This window comes from Hylaeus volcanicus, chromosome 5 (genome assembly GCF_026283585.1).
Source record: "Hylaeus volcanicus isolate JK05 chromosome 5, UHH_iyHylVolc1.0_haploid, whole genome shotgun sequence".
NCBI classification, from domain to species: domain Eukaryota; kingdom Metazoa; phylum Arthropoda; class Insecta; order Hymenoptera; family Colletidae; genus Hylaeus; species Hylaeus volcanicus.
In genome coordinates, this window is record NC_071980.1 from 13,419,468 (window position 1) to 13,439,071 (window position 19,604).

Consider the following 19,604-nt stretch of genomic DNA (forward strand, 5'->3'; position numbering starts at 1 on the left):
GAACGTTCCGCGGGTCTGATGCCAACGTTTAAACATTTTTAACGAGCTTGGATCGGTTCGACTATGAAAAGAGTCGTAAACCTCTATACAGTAATTAGACTGCGTACTTTATGCATTTGTGACATAATAGCTTTTTCGTGAAGAGTAATCGAATACAGTTAATTCGCTTATATTTCGTAATTATACTTCGTAAAGATTAACACTTTATTTACCGGGAGCCTATTTTTAGGCTTTTAAAATTGCAGTATTTAGCTATTCGAATTTATTTACTGTGTTGATGGTTGTCTACTTACAAGGTTCAGTGTTTGGAAACAGATTTGACTTTCAATATACCCAGTAACAGTATGGAAGAATTATTGTCAGCCTAGATTGGCATATGATACTGTAGAAAATTCTTTTTCGAATTAAAGTCTGTTTCTAATTAGCTCGGTAGATAAAGTGTTAATTAAATACAAATCATTCGCTTATATCAATGCTTTTCTCGATTTTACCTTTTCTTATCTTTCTTGTTTTTCTTCTCGCCTCCGTTCATTTCGCTTCTTCCCTTGTTTCTCGATGTAACTAACTCGACTCCTCACAACGATCTATCGAGACGTTTCAGTTCATTATCGATTGCCAACAAGCTAATGTAAGCTAAATCTACTGTAAGTAGAAAAAGATATAAGTCCTGGCAGTAGTTACTGACCATACTAGGTCAGACATATTGGTCAGCCTTGGACCATTCCCCTTATCGATGGTATCCAGATACATTAGCTTACGAGATACAAAAAATTAACCCTTTGCACTCGAGGCCTTTTTTCTGGTATCTGCCAGCAACTCCAGATGTTTCTTAGACAGTATATTTGTATGTTATAATGAATTTACAGATAAAAATTGCTTTGGTTAGTGTGGATTCATTTAGAGCAAACAGAAATCATTACATGTGCCTTTTCAAACATTATAATTTTGAAAGATTCTTTTTTTATATTTTTATGACTTAAGGTACATGCATTATGTTATTTAACTAATATTATATTCCTCATGGACATTTAAAGTATTACTGAGGTACAAATGTACAGGGTGTTTCGTTTATCTCGAATTTTTTAACCCTTTGCAATCGAGGCCTTGTTTTCTGGTATCTGCCAGCAACTCGAGATGTTTCTTAGCATTCTATTGCCATGGATTCTAAGCTATCGAGATTTGAGAATAAGGTCACCTTTACCTCGCCGACAATCATTTTACAATCATTTTACACTTCGAGCTCCAAAGAAATTAAACCTAAAGAAGATTACATTATAGATCAGGTATTGTAGATTTGCTGCGTGAAACCTAATGGTGACTGAGAGTCACCTCTCGAGATACAAAGAATCAGAGTATTAAAAAAAGAAACTTTTCAACTCCAAAATGGAGTCGCTATTTTTAAAATGGAAACCACTTCTGGTTGACAAATCTGGTCCAGACCCCCTCGTCCGAAACAGAGATTTTGGAAAAAATTGATTTAAACAGATGACTAAAATAAGAAAAATAAGAAAACTCTATTCCGTTAAACAGCTACAAGCCTTCGTTCATCGAACGTGGAGTACAATTTCATCTTATTAGGTGGACTGAAAACTAATGTCGTTTTTGCAATTTCAAATACTTGTTTATCATTCGCTCATTGATTTTTATCGATCTGGCATTGAAAATTTCTACACTAGATGGCAAAAGGGTGTTGATAACGAGGCCGATTATCTAATTAATTAAAAATTTGTTCAAGTTTAATGTAAAAGAAACGACATTACTTTCCAGTCTCCTTAATATAACCCAGGTTACAATTTCCATCAAACTACCAGCTCGAAAGTTGTTTGTCTTTCGCTGGCCATTCGAAATTTGTATATCTGAATAAGGAAATTTGCCAATCTCTGGCTCGAAATCGCCTCGGTTGAGCGCTCCGTAACCGAACGAGAAGGACGCGGTCGCAGCCTCCGTAATGGACGCGCGCGCGCGCGCGCGCGTGATGGGCTTCTCGTGCTCAAGAAAGGAAGTCGAGGATAGGCGGAGTTCCCTCTGGCCAATCGTTGAGATGCGCGCCGCCCACGTGTCAGCGGTTCCTCCCCGCAGTTTCCGTGCCTCCCGTGATACAGCGCGCGATCCTTAGGAATTTGTTGGAATGATTTTCCATGCTGCTTCATTGGTCAATGATCGCTGGCTTAAATGATCGTCGATGAGGAGATCCTTCGAAGCCCATCTAAAACCATAATCCTGTTTAAGCAACCACAGTGGAGCAATGATGAGCTCAATTGATAAAAGTCCAAGCGTCAGGAGCTTGGTCAGTCAGCTTGCTCGTTACGAGCCTCAAGCTCTGTGAGTTATTGATATAGGCGAGTTGAAGATTAGTAAATGTTGTGGAGTCGGATTAGGTGACCACAGTAGAGGAACGATAAGTTCACTTGATCATCGTGCAAGTGTCGAAGGCTTACCTGAGATCCATTATCTCTATACTGAATAGGTGAATCCAAATCCTACATTACCCAACACTGTAGAACCAGATTAGGTGGCCATAGTAGAGGAACAGTAAGTTCACTTGATCATCGTGCAAGTGTCGAAGGCTTACCTGAGATCCATTACCTCTATACTGAATTAGTGAATCCAAATCTTACATTACCAACACTGTAGAACCAGATTAGGTGTCCACAATACAGGAACAGTAAGTTCACTTGATCATCGTGCAAGTGTCGAGGGCTTACCTGAGATCCATTACCTCCGCATAGGTGAATCCGAGTTTTAAGTCCTAGGTAAGCTCTATCGATAGTCGTTGAAACGTTAGGAGTGTCTCTGATACCTAAAAACTTGGCTGTTGCCATCTACAATTACTGATTCCCCATTAATAGTTCTGCTGTGTTCGCAAACAGAACGATCTCCCCACGAATTCTTCGTTGATCTTAAATACCAAAAAACTGTATCTACTGTAACTATATCTGTTTTGAAATACGTAATGGATGAATCTAAAAAATGTTTCTCTTTTCGCCTTTTTCAGGAGGTTACAATCATCTCCGCAGTCCCGTGTGCCAAGACGAGAACCAGAGGGACGAAACCTCGCCTCCACCGCATAGCCATAGCACTCAAGCCCCGAACTCTCATTCCAGTACTCCGAACAGCAACAATAACAATAATAACAATAACAGCGCGAACAGCGCTTACATACATCTACGAAACTTAAACCAGCTTAAAACGGAGTGTAAGTACTGTCTCTATCAAGCGCCAAATTTGTCATTTATAAGTGTATTCTTAACCCTTTCGACCATGCCCGTTTTCTGTTTAAATATATAAACTATATATACTATATATAGACTATAAATGAAAGGCTGTAGTCAGAGAAACAAAAGACAATTTATTCCAGCGCGAATTATGTTAATTTCCTGTGAATCTCAATTGTAACTTGACTAACGGCAACCAGATATATTTATTGGGACACATATGTATGTCCCACTACACTGGAAAGGGTTAAGAGACGTAGTCATCGTTTGAAAAGGCTAATGTTCCGCCTAGAAAAGAAACAAAATGTAAAATGACACGAGGTACGTAATAACTAGACTGCGGATCTTTATGTAAAATAAAATCTTCGCGAAAGTGCCTACAAGAATTGAATCTAAATAGGAAATTATTATATTCTGCAAATATTATAACATGAACTTTACTTTCAATCTTTTTTATATTCTTGCATATTGTTTGCATTTTGTAGTTTCTTGCACATTCAAATTGCCTATAAATGCATAAAGATCCGCAGTCTAGTAATAACATATACTCAGAGCGTAAATAAAATATTAAAAACGTGTCCAAGTCACATGAGAAGTGTATGTATCTATATGAAGTCTTGTAGAAAGAGTTGTACAAGTTTTTAAGAATCCATTTACTTTACAGCGACCTACAGCAATCACCATATAACGGAACACCTGCAAGGTGGTGGCGGAGGGTTGACGAGCGGCAACGATCTCGCGGGTACAGGGACCAATGAAAGCGACCTCAGGGTCAGCCAAACTGGGACGGAGAGTTACATGACTCCAGCTCACTATTCCGGATACGACGAGGCCTCGGAGTACCACAGCCTGTCGCAGGATCATCAGCCTCCCCATCCCTACAATCTGGACGCTTCCCCAGAATTTTACAGCACCACTGGTATTCACCTCGAGCCGAAGTACCAACCGTCGCCGTACAAAAACTACCCCCGAGGTGAGTTGAACGACTGCTGAAGCGTTAAATATCCATTCATATCCATGTAAAATATCCATTCAAATCTAGAACCATTCGAATCCATTTTCTGTGCAACAAATCTACTCAAACTCGTGAGCTAAGTATGCAAAAAGTTAGATAAACGTCTGTGATGAAGTACCGCGATGAAGCATAATTCCTCGATTATATCGAATGAAGAATTTTTAAAAAATTTTAGTTTACTATTGTATAACTTCGTCAAACGATGGTATTCTTCAAACGTCGGCTAAGACGCCGACCATTCTAGGCGGAGCACGTCTTTGGCACGCGCGCGGCATTCTCCGTTGTGAATTGCACGTCTGATAGACGTGATTCCAAGCTAAATGATCGAATTACGAGTCACTTGCCAAACTCATACTACTTGAAATATTTTTTATTGTATTTTCCATTTACTACTAATTCGCATTACGTGTTAAACCTTTTAACAAGAAAAATATGTAAGATGAAAAGCAGAAAGAAGCGTAATAGTAGGAAAGAAATTGAAAAAGTACGCGTTAGACGAGTCTTCCCCTATCTATTCATTTGGTTCATTGATCGAAGTGTTAACAAGTGTTTGCTTGCAACAGGTCGCTATCATGAGGGATACAGCGAGAGTGGAGGTTACGGGCAGTACGACGCGACGCCATTCCAAACGGTTCCTGGAAGCGGAAGCGGTGGCGGAGGTGGCGGCGTTGGCGGTGATCAATGGGCAGTCGGTCCCGTTGGAGAACACCTGTCCCATCATCCCGCTTTTCTCGCAGGACTTGGCCCGCGAGACTCTTCGAATCCCCATCATCCCTCGTCTATCGGAAACAATCCGGATCAGAAGCCTCTGTTGCAGAGCGCGATGATCGCCGGTTACACAAGTAAGCCCCTTGAAATTTTCGTTGCTATAGCATCCTGACAGAGAACCTGAATAACTCATTTACTGGTGATAAATAATCTAATATCGATAGCTTCATTGTGGGTACAGCTATACACTCGACTTCTTTTCTTTAATCATCAAAAAGTAAAGAATTTATTCAAGTGCCAGGTCTTAAATGCTCCACACTATATATATTTGATTCTTATTATATTCCATGGGTTAATTTTTCAGGCAGTGGACCTTGCTTCACTGGTTCAGGCCCCATTCAGCTCTGGCAGTTTCTGTTAGAACTTCTAACAGACAAATCATGCCAAGGCTTCATCTCGTGGACCGGCGATGGCTGGGAATTCAAGCTGACAGACCCGGACGAGGTGGCTCGTCGCTGGGGCATTCGCAAGAACAAGCCTAAAATGAACTACGAGAAGCTGAGCCGTGGTCTTCGTTATTACTACGACAAGAACATTATACACAAGACCGCTGGAAAGCGATACGTCTACCGTTTTGTCTGTGACTTACAGAGTCTCCTAGGGTAAGTATGCAACGTTATTTTAATTATTCTGACGACAAAATGTTGCATTATTTGCGTGCGTTTGATTGCAGATACAGTCCAGAAGAACTCCATGCAATGGTGGACTTGAAACCAGAGAAGAAGGAAGAAGACTGAGTTTTTGTTACTGGACGTGTTCAAGGACCGTGTCGTATATCAAAGAATCCAAGCAATTCGTAGATATCGCACTGAAACAAAGATGCGACAAAAAAATGTAACGAACAATGTGTAACGAACAAACGATGGAGGAACAAACCAACGGTGTATCGCTAACGAAAGAATTTGTCAATGGCGGAAGACTAACAATCCATGTCTTCTACGTTCAGATATATTACAATTATACCTTGTTTGGGTATAATAAAATCGAATCGGTCGTATGTACCAAAGACAGGGTCTGCATACCATTGGTGCCTAAAGTTAATGACTAAAAAATTGTGAATTTGTTTCTAAGTGATTAATTTTGCCAAGCCAGATTTTAGAAGATATTTATAGGAAATAACTCAACAATTTATACATATTATATATATATATATATTATACATATAAATATATATAAATATATATATATACATATATTTTTAATGTTACATGATTTCTAAGCACTACGTCGAGCACACGATGCGTCTAAATTATTTATGTCCCCATCATTTTAAACGTGCGTGTTAATATCTCGTTGATAGATGACACCATATGTGATTGTTATTACTATAATTTTACTACAATGAAGCCATTATACCATTTTATTAGACGGCGAGCTTTCAATCCAACATTTCGATGCTTTTCTACGTGTAGATTATTACTAAGTTTAGTATTACGTTTTTAAGCTCGCTAGCTGCAACAACTGTAAACACTCGTTTTATACTATCATTGATTTTCCTATTTCACTTTCTCTCGATGTCTGATGTGCGACCAGGCCCAAATATAACGTCGGAGAATTATAATATTTAAGATCGTTTCGAGCGCGAAAAAGGTATGCTGTTAATTTCGCTGCAAGTTGTATGTTTTGGCGCGTTTTTTCCTTAACGAAATCGTTACGTTTCGTTGATCTCTATTATTTCCTAACGATAAAACAGAAAAATTGTTTTCGAAAGAGGGGGCGACGTGCAACCAGTGTTCAAGGTCATAGATATGTGGAACAGTACTTGCGATAGAAAACAATAATTGTAATCTTCGGTAATCAAGGTATTAGCAAATTATGCAACATTCCCATTCGACCAACATTTTAAAACTGGTGATTCGTAGATACAATATTTAACAAGAAAATCGAAACGACGAATTCGTCTCACTTTTCTGTTTCAAGTACCGTTTCAGTCGTATCTATAATTACATTGTATGCATGTAACAAAAAAAAAGAAATCCACTTTCCGAAGAAATTCATTTTATAAATCTTCCATTTATAAATGTGTAAACCCGCGATATAATAGAAGAATACTTTTGCGATCTTGAACTGTATATAATATGTACACGTCCAATGCGTAGAACAATGGGGTAAGTATGCGTAGATGAAATTCAAGGATAATGTTACGATTAGTTTACGTGATTCACCGTATCCGAACGAGTGTATTTTATTTTATTTTTTTTTTTTCTAAATTGTAAAAATGTTGTTCTGTTGGACGTAATTGTAATAATGTCGAGTATATTGATACGTTACGACGGATGAAACTATAGGAGCGAGGAATTTTTTTACGCGCGTTACATATCTATATGTGTACGTATGTAACTACGTACTTTACGTAAATTAAGCTTCCTTTTAATTGCGTTTTGTTGAACGTTCGCGTGAAGAGCCGGATAGAAAAAGACGGTTAAAAAAAAGAACGATGATAAAACGACATTCGATAATAAATCTATATAAAAGAGAAACTTGTCGATCGATGATCGACCACGACCAGAACTATGTTTTCATGGAAATTTAGCTAATCCCAAAACTTAGGGATCTTGACAATATCCGTCACGATTGTTAAGTTTTCTGTATGTAATACGGAATATAATGTAGACACGTCTGTATAATTATCGGAACGTGGTTAACAATGTACTAATTTCGAAAGCGACTCACGAACGCAAACGTCGAACGAAATCGATGGAAGCTATACGGAATATGCATTTCGAATTTATACGAGCATCAATAGGGTATACGCATTACGTGTAATATCATTTTGATTTCAACTCCTACCTTTTATGCGCACAATCAACGTTCGTAAATTATATTGAATACTCCTACTCGAATAAAAGAGAGAACAGAAATTGCTAGCGTACGAAATTCCACGTATTCTGTGTATAAAAGTATTCGATCATCGTTTTCGATAATTATGCGAGATTACGACAGCGACATGTGAAAATTCTTTAGTAGTTGCAATAAAATAAAAAATTTTTATAAATACGTCGCCCAAAAAGATAATTTTATTCGATATTCCCATCGAGTCAATTTTATTATCTCCGTTGCATGTCTTCTAACAAAAATAACATGAATTAATATCTCAGAATTTGTAACCTCCTAAAGTTCCAGTACTAAAAAAAAACACATTTAACCAACTTTTTTACAATACTCTGCATAATAATCAAATTATGTATCATTAAAGGTATATAAAGGTAACATGTCATCCCTAACCTACAATTGACAATTTCAAACTGCTTCAAACTGATTGGTCGTAATGGCAGCCAATGATTCGCTACTTTAAATAACTGAACAAGATTGGACGCGAGCTTATGAGTAGCAGTTGGATTTATGAATCTGAGCGAACATTTTAAAGATATTTCGAATTGTCTTAGTTTATTCCTAATAATATTAAAATGGAAACATCAATAATTGCAATGTCGAACGTTACAAGTCTACCAGAATGTATACTAGAATTGGTAAATATAAAATACTTGTAACGAATGCATATTCGTTAATCTTATACATTGCGATTATAATCATGATTTAAATTCTAAATTCTCAGGTATTGAATTCTTTAAACGCAAACGCTACGTCAATTGCAATACGAATTCACGGGGAACAACGTAAAATTCAAGTAATAGACAATGGTAGAGGGATATCTAGAGATACACTAGAAGATATTGCAGAGTACAACGAGCAAAGAAATTGTTGGAGTATACTTGACATTTGTAATTTAAAAAAACAAACACTTGTTAACATTCGCAGATTGTCCAATGCCATGTTAATTACTTCTAGATACTATAATTCATTTAAAACGTATATAAAGGTAATGACTGTATTGTTATCTATTTTTAAATTAGAATCTTATCATTTGAACTGATAATCCTTTTTTATTTTTAGATTTTTAAAATGTACCAAGCTCCAAAGACTGTTAAAACTCAAAGAAGAATATCTCATGGTACTACAATAAGCATTTATGGATTTTACGAATTATCATTGAATATGTGGGACGTACCTTTAATGTGCCTTCTAATTGCAAACATTGCCATGGTTAATTTGCAGGTAAGTAAAAATTCATATTTTTTATAGAAATATTGCTATTGAAATACAATATAGAACAAGAATTTATTGGTGTACTTTATACATGTATAGGTTTCATTTTCCATCAGAGATGATCAACAAAAAAAAGTTATTTTAAGAATCACCAAGCAGCATAGGCCAATAGAAATTTTTAAATTTTTATATAACAAAGAAATATCAATTAATAATTTGCTATACATTAAAAATACCAAAGAATCTGATGCTAAATTTTGTGCGTACATTGGTTTGACTAATACTGAATTGAGTGCTAAACAGTATGTGTTTTTAAACAATAGATTTGTTCATTGCCCATTAATTTTGCAAATGATCTCAGCTATCTTTATCAATACACTGCATAATTTTGCAAGAAAACATTATTGGAAAATACCAAAGAAAGAAACAATTTTTATTTTATTGTTTATTACATGTGAAGAATATTTTTTTACCATTGAAAAAGGAAAGAAAACTTTGGTTTTACCTATTCTTCAAGATTTACTACATACCGTTCAGAGTGCAATAGTGAATATTTTTGTCGAGAATGCTATGCCTCCTTTTAATAGTGATTCGAATCAAATTATTGAACATAGGATTTACAGCTGCATAAATCATTTGACTAAAACGTCCAAACAGGGCTGCATACTGCACTCGTTGTGTAATATTATTAAAAAAAAAATTACAGAGATAGAAGTTCGACTGATTCAAGGCAATGCAGTTGATAAACGAAACGTCTCTATAGTAAAATCTTGTGAACAACTGAAGCTTAACAACATTCTTACACAAAAAGAATGGAAAAATAATGAAACAGGATATGAAATAACTACGAATCAATTAAAATCAAATGAAATAACTAACACCGTTCAACTGTTTACTCCTGTTTCACAAACTAATAATGTAACGAAAGAAACTGTTACATTGACACTTTCTGAATGGTCTAATTGGACTTACCTTAATAGTGGATCGCACACTGTAAATAAGATAAATAAATTTAATAACAACTCTCGAAATTTTTATAAGCATTTCGATTTCTTGCCACTTAAATTGCATAAACTATTACGTGGCATTTCGAAACTGACCAAGACTGATACTTACAATGAATCTTGTGAGAGTATATTTTCAGTCAAATTGAAGTATGGATTGCCAAGTAAATGCTTGAATTAAATACATATTTTTTGTCCAATTACGAAGACATGTTAATATATTGAATTTTTGTTAGTACAATATACGTTGCTTCATCAAGAGATGGGTGTACGTCCGTGTAAAAACGTTCAAAGGTTCCGTGAATTCAGATTGAAGAAGGATCTCCTGAAATTCGTAACAGTAAGTAACTTATAAGGATTAATGTGCATTATAATAACATTATTTATTTTTTTTCAGATATTAGGTCAGATGAATAATGAATTATTAGTGGGATTAATAGTTCATAACGATTCTAAGGTGCTTTTATTAATGGATCAACATGCTATTCACGAGAGAATACGATACGAATATTTAATTCACAGCAAGTATTTATGTGAATTCAGCATTAAAGTGATCATCGATAAATATTGATAAATAATAATATAATTTCTAGAATACAAGTCAGAAACGAGAGATCAGCTGTTTTACATCAAACTAAAGCATCCTATAATGATACAATTACCTACAGAAAAATGCAATTTACTACTATCAAATACAGTGCGATTAAACAAATTTGGAATAAGCTTGAGCATCGTAAGCGATAACACTGTAATGGTGCATACAGTGCCAGAATGTTTAAAAAGAAACAAATATCGTTACGACGAGATGAAATTAAAGCTCAAAGTGCAGAACCTTTTAAACGAAGTATTAGAAAACTGTACAAATAACGAATGTCGTCGGATCAGTGATCTTCCACTCACCATTCATAACGCAATTGCAATGGAAGCTTGTCACGGTATATTCTACTTTGTTTGCTTATCTATAATTTTATAAATAATTTAATGAATAGACTATACAACATATAAAATTAAAATATTCAGAGTATATATTTCTTAGTAGCAAATATTAATACAATAACAATCTCATTCATTTATACAATATATTCACTATCGTTTAACGTACGAGTATTTTAGGAGCTATAAAATTTGGAGAACCGCTCACACTGCGACAATGCAAGTGGCTCTTCAAATTATTAAAGGAGACAAAAATTCCTACTCGGTGCGCTCACGGGCGGCCGTCTATAATACCTATACTGGAGCTCTCCGAATTGGTAAAACGACAGAAAAAAACCAGTTCGGTATGTAACCTTAATACATAATACTTTTATATAAAAGATATCTAAAATTCTTTCTAACACAAGGTCCATACATTGTACTAAAATCGAATGAAACAATTATTTACAAACTAATTGTTTAAAAAAAAAATCTTAAATTGTGTTTCTTTGGAGACCATGCATTTTTGTTAGACTTATGCATCTCTCCGTGGCAACAGAATTTGCTAAGGGATTAATCATCATCTCGGAATAATGCACTCTAAATCCATTAGGTAGCAATTAAACTTGAGTAATTAAATTTTACTGTAATCAGGCTAAACATAGTAAACACCTAATTCCCTAATAGATCGTAATCTTCGTTCTGAAATTATAAACTGTTCGAGCAAAGTATTTATCTAAATCGTTTAAATTAAATGTCAGGGTAACCCGAAATCAATATGTCCTTTCCAAAGTAGTTGACCCTGCTCACAATGACCATAAACTCTGCTCCTCCAAGTGAAACTGGACAGACATTGTTAGGACGAGTGAAGAAGCACATTGTGTATAAGGCAAACTCCAATTCGGGTGATGTGCCAACAAAGACCGTGGTGACTGGTTGCACTATATCGTTCAGCGACGAACGTACTTTCAAAACTGCACCCTTCTGCAAATCGTAACACAAAAAATATTAGTAACAATTTAGAGATGAGTAGAATGAAAATACCAGGCATCATGGATGACTCACATCGCCCAGTTTGACTTCCTTGATGTATCCAAGATAATTAAGGTTCTTCTCAGCCTCTTGCTTGGCATAGTAAATCCAATCGTGCAGACCGATTATGTCCGAATCGAACTTTTCTGCCAAAAATACTGTCTCGAAGCCAGAACTCGATGCTTCTCCGTCGATTCGCTTAAATTGGGAGAACCATATGCGTTTCAGACTATCTTTGAACTCGTATTCATCATCTGGAATGTATCCCTTCTCAGCAAGGAACTTCATAGTGGTTTTCATGACGTCGGTTTCGAGGATCTTGTCGATAAGGTCCGATTCCTCTTTACGTTCTTCAGAGGTGACAGTTTCTTTCGTCTTGACATCAAACTCATAGTTATCGTGCAACGCTAGAACAGCTTTTACAGTTGGAATCTCATAAGCTTCGGCTTTCACGTCCAACAAACTGTAACAAGAACGATTACAGGTATCGTACAAATCTCTTCTCTCAATTTACTAAAGCAACAAGCTATTCTTTCAGACCTTGTTTAAGAAAGCGTAATAGCTTTCGCATTGATTCGGTACTCACGGTTCAGAAGCGTCGTCAGTAATGCTGTCATCCTTCTTCTGTCCTTGCAAGTTCACTGTTATGTACTTGAAAGCGCTGTTGCTCTCTTTTTCAAACAGGCTCTCCGTTAGCTTTTTAATGTCATCGTTAGAAGTCACGAAACCAAGTGGGTTAGGATTGTTCTGCGCAGCCTCCTGAGAGTTACTAGGTGGTGCACTGTTGGTACCAGCGTTACTTTGCGCAGCCTGTGGTGCTTCAGCCGCTGGCTGAGCTGCAGGAGCTGGCGCAGCGGCAGCAGCTGGTGCAGCAACAGGAGCTGCTGCTACTGCTCCCGTGGCAGCTGGTTCAGAGTTTAGAGCCGGAGCAGCAACAGGAGCTGTTCCATTGTTGTAATAGTTGTTGTACGTAATCTCAGTGTGGGATGGCGCAGCACTTCCACTACTAGTACCTCTGGTGCCATAAATGCCTCCTGGTATCAGTCTGTTTACCGCAGCGTTTACACCAGCGCTAACACCGGCGAAAACAAATGCTTCCTTCGCGAGTTGCCCGATCCCTGGTCTCGATGACTGTTGCAACAGGACCGTTTGTTGAGGTACCTGTCCCATGGATGGACTGAAAGACTGGCCGAACGATGGTTGCCCATAAGATGGTTGCCCATAAGATGGCTGCCCATAAGATGGCTGTCCATAACCAGGATTGTATCCGCCAACGGATGGATTATTGTAAGACGGGTGTCCTGCGTAGGGTGGATGTCCTCCTACCGAAGGATTGTAACCTTGACCCACTGATGGGTTATAGCTTTGTCCTACCGAAGGATTGTATGGATGACTTGCTTGAGGATTGGCGTTTGTCTGGTAGGGATTGCTGGCCGGTTGACGAGGATATCCTCCTAAAAATTATTCTTATTATAATAAGTCTTAAGACGTCCAAGTTCTTTCAGTATATAATTATTAGAATTCACGCTTTCAGATGCTAAGGGCTCTTAAGTAGGAAGCATGAAGAGGAAAGTAATAAAGGACAATTATAATCCATTTTAAACTATACAAAATGAAATGCTCTGATTCTAAGTTCAAGCTAAATTCAAGCTATCGTAATTAATTTGTACATTCCTTTTCATACTTCTTTCAGGAGCACCCCTAGCATCAGGCAACCTGATTCTCGTGGTTGCGTGTAGTCCAAGCTCGTTCGTTGATATTCAGTTATGGGAATATTTCATAGCGATGAACGATCTGCTGACGTAAATGTTGTAAATGGTGACCTCGAATAGCCGTTTATGATTCGAGGCGCAATTTCTTACCTGAAGGAGTGTACCCAGACTGCACGTTCGACGCGCTGGCCTTGGCACTGTGCTCGTTCACAGGAGCGGACGGTTTCACAGGCTTATTGGCTCCAGTAGGAGTTTTGTCTGGTACATTCCATCCTATTTTATCCGGGCTAGATCCTCCTACAAGAGGAACACTGGTTATTCAATTAACTGGGCAAACTACCTAGCCCAGAAATAGGGGAATCGTTAACTTTGGAGACCCGCATGTTAGTTCATTACTTTCATATAAGGCTGCACAATATATGTAGTCAATTTAAAAAAATAATAGATATAAATACCTAGATGGAGATCAATTTCCAGATACTCGCAGACATATTCTACAGAGATATAAATTAATGTTTTTTCAGTAATCCATAAGCAAGCAAATGATTGTTTGCAAGCTTAAGTATCAAACGAGTCAGGCGAAATTCAATACCTAGGCGGATAAGCAATCGATAACTCCACACGTGTTACTTTTCAAACTAATGATTAACGCTACACATTCTAGAAGTGTTTTTGTTTTTTTACGAAATTATGACTTGAATTAGAAAATTTGTATTGTTTGAGGTAAACGTCCTTGAAAAATATCTTAAAATAAATTGCATGCGGGTCTCCCCAATAGATAATCCGCCATTGACTTGAAAGTACATTATTCTGGTTAGAAGGTTGCAGGAAATAGGAAGAGGAAGAAATGTGTAAGCGGTTTCGAATGCGTGGAAAAATAAAATTACCTTGATTCGGTTGCTGATGGGAGGTACCGTGAGACGTTTGGGAGGTGCGAGGACGCGAGGTTGTCCTCGAGCGTGATCCAGAACCAAACCATCCACCGGAACTTCCGGTTCTCCGTCTGCTCGCTTTTCCATCGCCGATATCAACTGTTGAGATGAGCTTTCTTATAATTTCAAAAACGTTCATGATCAAAGTTTCTTAGAGCAATCATATCAAACTCATGTTTGCTCAGGGACTAATTAGCTAATCATTTTATTTCACATAAAAAATATGAATCATCCATAAAATAATGATCTTGATAAATTAATTTCACGCGAAATCATTTTGTCCGCCGGAAATGAAATTACCAGCTACAGAATCAGCAAACCGTGAAATGAATAGAACCGCCAAATAGAATCTTCTCTGCGATTACGTATTCGCACGTTTATCGCGGGGAACACAATGACTCAATCAAAATCTACAGAACTACGGGTGGAAGTTACCGTTCGCCGAATAGAAAATCTCGAATTGTATTATATCACGACGGAGATTACATATTTAAGTTTTCCTGGTAGCAAGTGCGATCGCGTGTTTCGTGGCTCATAATGTTCCACCCACGGATCGTTGAGTACGTCTATCGCTCTGTTACAGATCCACCCGTGTGATCACTAACAATTTACCAATTCGCTAAATAAAATAATGGTATACTCGATTATTATTTGCATCAAGTGCGTTTCAACGCTCGACGAATTGCACCATTGGTGGCTCGATCATCTTTGTAATTCGTTACTTGAAAAATAAAGGATTGCGCGATAAGAGATCCTTCGTTATACTTTGCTACTCGAACAAAGTGCATTCTTCTCGAATATAGTATAGGTCGTGTAACACAATTTTAATTTTATATTCATATATTTACGCGTTTCTTTTGAACAAAAGTTCAAAAGTTGGTTCTCTTGTAATTTTCATTGTTTCGTAATTATCCCATCCTGCGGAGCTTTTGTAATGTTTACTACAGCGTGATACATGACAATTGAAGTTGTATGAGTCACGAAGACCACGTCATCGCGGTAATTTTCGTCGAATCAAAGCAGGCTTGTCCTGTCGCGACAATTCTAGGATTCTAGGATTCGCGAAACAGCTTAGAATTAATTACGAAGTCGATATCAGCTAGCCGCGACTTTCTAGAAGAACCGCGATTTCTGCGACGCGCACGAACATTCTTTTTCAGGCCGGATCTCTTTTTCAAATGCAGACAAGTGAATAATCGCGCGTGTTGGTGTTCGAGCTGAAAGCAATTTGCTCTGTTAATCTTGTTACGAACTATTTGAATGCAGCTTCGCGATGCCGTTTCAGGTTGAAGTAAATTAATCGTAGACCGTGTTATTCTTGAGTGTTTTAATCGAAGCGCATCTTTGGTCAATTAGGAGTTAAGGAATTGCTCAAAGCAATTGGAAGGTCATCCAACTCGACCACCTTAGCAGCTATGAATATTTCAACATTATAGTCTCAAGTCCCATACAGACTAAAGAGCCAAAAGCCAATCGAAAGCACATGTGTTCTAATCTTCATGAACGTTCGTTTACGCAAGAGATCACATGTGCATTCGATTGTCTTGGCTTCCTGTAGCCTCAGATTTTTATAAAAAGGATAGTTAATTGTGATAGATTTGGAACAAACAGCAATATTCAGAGTCCGTCGTAAACATGACGCCGTTAATCGTTTGATTACAACAGATTATTTAAATGGAACATTATCTTAAACCACTTATGTACTAATGAGATTTTTAAACGATAATTACAGTCGATTAATTCCTCTTCCTATCAAAAATATTTCTTATTCTATAGAAAGAGTTTCTACTCAATATGCCTCTAAAAGGCAAATGACCCGTGCTCTGAATTACATTAATTGAAGATTTCAAGCAGTACAGAACTTGCTCCAGCTCTAAAATTTGATCCACCAATCTCTCCACCTCTTAATGTAATCCTATGCGTGCACTAATTTCACTTTTGGGAAAGTTAAAATTCATAAGTTTCTCTTGCGAACACGCTTCTAAACGAGACGAAACAACTTTGCTGTTAGGTCGTATGAAACAAAAAACGAACAGGTTCGAAGCACCGTTATTATCCCGAGACGCTGTAGCTGGTGTTTTTCTACGCCAGAAGTATCGACGGTAGCGTAAAACGTTTATCGTTCGATTCCTGTTCAAACCGGTTGGATGATTCGTATTTTTATTCGGTTCGCTTACCAAACACAAACAGGACGAGGATCGTGCATATCAGTATTAGCCTGATGTTCATGCTTCCTTTCTGCTTTATTCGATGATCGCTTCTGTATAGTTGAGGTCTCGACCAAGAGTCACTCAGTAGATCGGTGTTAACTATTCGACGGTTAGTCCGTTACTGAAAGACTTCTTCGTGAAACGACGCGCACTGAAACCAGTTCGGAATTGCAACGAGAATTATGCGTCGTAGGCTTTCTCTTTGCATCGATCTTCGATATGGTCGGTGAGGTGGTAGGGATCCGATAGAATGATCTAGTAACGAAATTTGCAGGATGACGTTGACGATGACGAATCTCTGGCATAGCAAGGACGTTGCTCCTTGTCAATATTTAGATTCTGAATATTAGGATTCCCTGTAGTACCTATTACATATTATAAATAATACTTGCCAAGAAATAGTATTTTTCATGTATAGATAATATTCTCGTTATAGTATAATATCGATTTACTATTGAAATAATATTTCCAGTCCCCGCTCTAACGTACTTTCGTTTGTTTTAGATAAAGCCGAATTTTGGAGCCTTGAAACAACACCGTACTGGAAATATTTAAGACTATCTACGCGTTCCACGACCATTAATCAATTGAGAGACTATTCCAAGAAAAAATACTACGATTTAATTTCATCAGGATAAGTTATTTTATGTCGTTACTATACAATACAGATCGGTAAGTTACTACATAGTTAAAATGAGAAATTGTTGTCATACTACATCGTTTTTTGTACGTTTTTATTGATATTAATAATAGTGATATCGTATACAGAATATATCATATACTATATACATATACTAAACGTTTTATACGTATCTATAAGAATAGGGTACAAAGTATAAACATTATCCTATATTAATCTACATTAGAACAACGGTAGACCGAGGTCTATAACTTCGGTTCCAAAATATGTAAAAGAGTGCGTATAAATGTTAAACTTAGTACCTCCTAGAGAAACTGGGCATAAATTGTTCGGTCTTGCGAAAAAGCATATCGTGTACAAGGACATCTCCAACTCGGGCATAGTGCCTACGAATATCGTTGCGTTTGGTCTATCGATTCCATCCATTTTGTAGTTTAATTTCAACAATGAGGCCTTCTAAAAAAGATTCACATATCACATGATAAATATCGCGTTGCTTTTGTTATATGTACATAATATTATCCGACGTTTATTAAATTACTTACATCTCCAAGCTTTAATTTATTTACATAGCCCATGTAATCTATACGCTTCGCAGATTCCTGATTTTCAAAGTAGATCCAATCTTGCACACCGATGATAGCGGTACCATAATTTTCAGACGCAAATACCCGTTCGAATCCACACGTACTTCCGGTGAATATAGTGAACCAAATACGACGGAGAACATCCTTCCTCTCGAAGTCGTCAGGATCGATGAATCCATGGTCGGCTAACCATTGCATGGCTATCGCCATTTCGTTCGTATTTAAGAAAGTATCGATTAATAGATTCTCGTTCTCGCGTATATGAATCGTACGATTTAACTTCTGCCGAAAATCGTGCTCGTAATTGTCGTATAGAGCTCGCATTACATAAATTGAAGGATAATACAGCAACTCTTGTTCAACGTCGAATAGTCTGAAAGATAAAAGTTGAAACAATTGTTCGGATTGTCTAAAAATCATCAATGATAACATCGATACAAACAATAACTGTGATTAGGTGCTTACGGTTCTATAGCTTCGTCTGTTATGTTGGCAGATGTAACACGATTTTGCAAATTTAGTCTTATGTATTTTGATATATTATGTGATTTTGCGAAAATATCTTCTGTTATTTTATAAAGTTCATCGTCAGAAATCTGATAGTAAAGCGTATTATCGACAATGTTAATATTATCCGTTTGATTCCTTTGATTGCTTGCTGCATCAGATTGAGTTGTAGGTGAAACAACATTCCCAATTGCACCAGTTCCAGTAATAGTTCCGCTACCTCCGTTAACAGTTCCATTTGAACTAGGTACCTCACTATTCGGAACACTCGGATGATATGTATTTCCAATTCCCGGTGAAGAGATATTATTGCCTCCTCCTACATTTGGAGTAAACGCTCCAGTTGGAAAATTACCAGCAGGAGTGTTTCCTTCTGGTACGTTTATCGGATTTGTTGAACCATTTTGGCCAGGTACAGTATTAAAATACTGATTATTGTAAGTAATATGAGTTGTAGGTGCTGATGATGCGCTCTCCGGTCGGCTTTCAACATAATGAGTATGAGTATGAGGATTTATTAACCTGTTCACTCCTGCATTAATTGTTGAAAACACAAGGGCTTCTTTAACCATTTGACCTAGTCCCCTGCCAGAATCTTGCTGCCCTGGAACCATTATGACAGTTTGGCCAGGTATGAATGGTTGTGCTGCAGGTTGAGCGAGAACTTGTTGTTGTGGATAGTAAGTTTGTCCAGGTGCATTATGAACACCTCCTGGAGGATGATAAGAGTAAGGATTTCCCATTGGCATACCAGTCGAGTGATAATTCCCAGTAGGATAAGAATGGCCCCCGATAGGTGGTTGACCAAACTGAGAGCTCATAGATGTCGGATAATTCTGTGGGTAAACGTGATCTTTGAATCCAATTGGAGATGGTTGTAAACCTGGCATAGCTGGTCGATTAGCATTTGGATAGGAATTACTCCATGAAGGATTCGTTTGACCTGGTACAGTTTGACTAGGTGCACTTGGTCGATTGTTAGTGCCTAAGTAGGGATTACTCCATGGAGGATTTGTTTGACCC

General features: G+C 37.3%; 4 protein-coding genes across 10 annotated transcripts in view; 2 read left to right on the forward strand and 2 right to left on the reverse strand.

Moving 5' to 3' along the window:
• LOC128877584 (ETS-like protein pointed) overlaps positions 1 to 6,991 on the forward strand; it is a 177,945-nt gene extending 170,954 nt beyond the window's left edge. For all 6 annotated transcript variants that reach the window (XM_054124999.1, XM_054125003.1, XM_054125000.1 and 3 more), the window contains 5 exons: positions 2,996 to 3,196; positions 3,880 to 4,188; positions 4,794 to 5,072; positions 5,303 to 5,600; positions 5,672 to 6,991. In XM_054124999.1, coding sequence (XP_053980974.1) covers positions 2,996 to 3,196; positions 3,880 to 4,188; positions 4,794 to 5,072; positions 5,303 to 5,600; positions 5,672 to 5,735 — 1,151 coding nt within the window. In that variant the 3' untranslated portion in view covers positions 5,736 to 6,991. The remainder of the gene's footprint in view (positions 1 to 2,995; positions 3,197 to 3,879; positions 4,189 to 4,793; positions 5,073 to 5,302; positions 5,601 to 5,671) is intronic.
• Positions 6,992 to 8,331: 1,340 nt separating this feature from the next.
• Positions 8,332 to 11,030, forward strand: LOC128877129 (DNA mismatch repair protein Mlh3-like). Of its 2 annotated transcripts, none has more exons than XM_054124164.1 (7): positions 8,332 to 8,468; positions 8,555 to 8,818; positions 8,893 to 9,054; positions 9,145 to 10,213; positions 10,286 to 10,389; positions 10,447 to 10,570; positions 10,643 to 11,030. In XM_054124164.1, the coding sequence occupies exons 1-7, from the start codon at positions 8,406 to 8,408 to the stop codon at positions 11,020 to 11,022; spliced, it is 2,166 nt and encodes a 721-aa protein (XP_053980139.1). In that variant the 5' UTR covers positions 8,332 to 8,405; the 3' UTR covers positions 11,023 to 11,030. The 2 variants fall into 2 exon arrangements, with proteins under 2 accessions (XP_053980139.1, XP_053980140.1); XM_054124165.1 differs by having other exon boundaries at positions 10,447 to 10,574; positions 10,643 to 10,932.
• Positions 11,031 to 11,051: 21 nt separating this feature from the next.
• LOC128877132 (endoribonuclease CG2145-like) lies at positions 11,052 to 17,014 on the reverse strand. Its single transcript, XM_054124168.1, has 6 exons — positions 16,815 to 17,014; positions 14,593 to 14,736; positions 13,856 to 14,002; positions 12,580 to 13,447; positions 12,027 to 12,456; positions 11,052 to 11,945 (listed from the first exon to the last, which is right to left on the reverse strand). Exons 1-6 carry the CDS (start codon positions 16,864 to 16,866, stop codon positions 11,712 to 11,714), a joined length of 1,875 nt encoding a protein of 624 aa, XP_053980143.1. The 5' UTR covers positions 16,867 to 17,014; the 3' UTR covers positions 11,052 to 11,711.
• A 550-nt stretch (positions 17,015 to 17,564) lies between these two features.
• LOC128877128 (endoribonuclease CG2145-like) overlaps positions 17,565 to 19,604 on the reverse strand; it is a 3,303-nt gene continuing 1,263 nt past the window's right edge. The window contains exons 6-8 of the mRNA XM_054124163.1: positions 18,540 to 19,566; positions 18,033 to 18,447; positions 17,565 to 17,943 (exon numbers count right to left, since the gene is read on the reverse strand). Of these exons, the coding sequence (XP_053980138.1) occupies positions 17,710 to 17,943; positions 18,033 to 18,447; positions 18,540 to 19,566 (1,676 nt within the window). The 3' untranslated portion in view covers positions 17,565 to 17,709. The remainder of the gene's footprint in view (positions 17,944 to 18,032; positions 18,448 to 18,539; positions 19,567 to 19,604) is intronic.

Coding starts and splice junctions, on each gene's coding strand:
- LOC128877129 (XM_054124164.1), top strand. CDS start 8,406: ATGGAAACATCAATAATTGCAATGTCGAACGTTACAAGTCTACCAGAA. Junction 8,819..8,892: donor CATTTAAAACGTATATAAAG/GTAATGACTGTA, acceptor TTTTATTTTTAG/ATTTTTAAAATGTACCAAGC. Junction 9,055..9,144: donor TTGCCATGGTTAATTTGCAG/GTAAGTAAAAAT, acceptor ATACATGTATAG/GTTTCATTTTCCATCAGAGA.
- LOC128877132 (XM_054124168.1), bottom strand. CDS start 16,866: ATGAACATCAGGCTAATACTGATATGCACGATCCTCGTCCTGTTTGTG. Junction 12,457..12,579: donor ACTGACGACGCTTCTGAACC/GTGAGTACCGAA, acceptor TTCTTGTTACAG/TTTGTTGGACGTGAAAGCCG. Junction 11,946..12,026: donor AGGAAGTCAAACTGGGCGAT/GTGAGTCATCCA, acceptor TACGATTTGCAG/AAGGGTGCAGTTTTGAAAGT.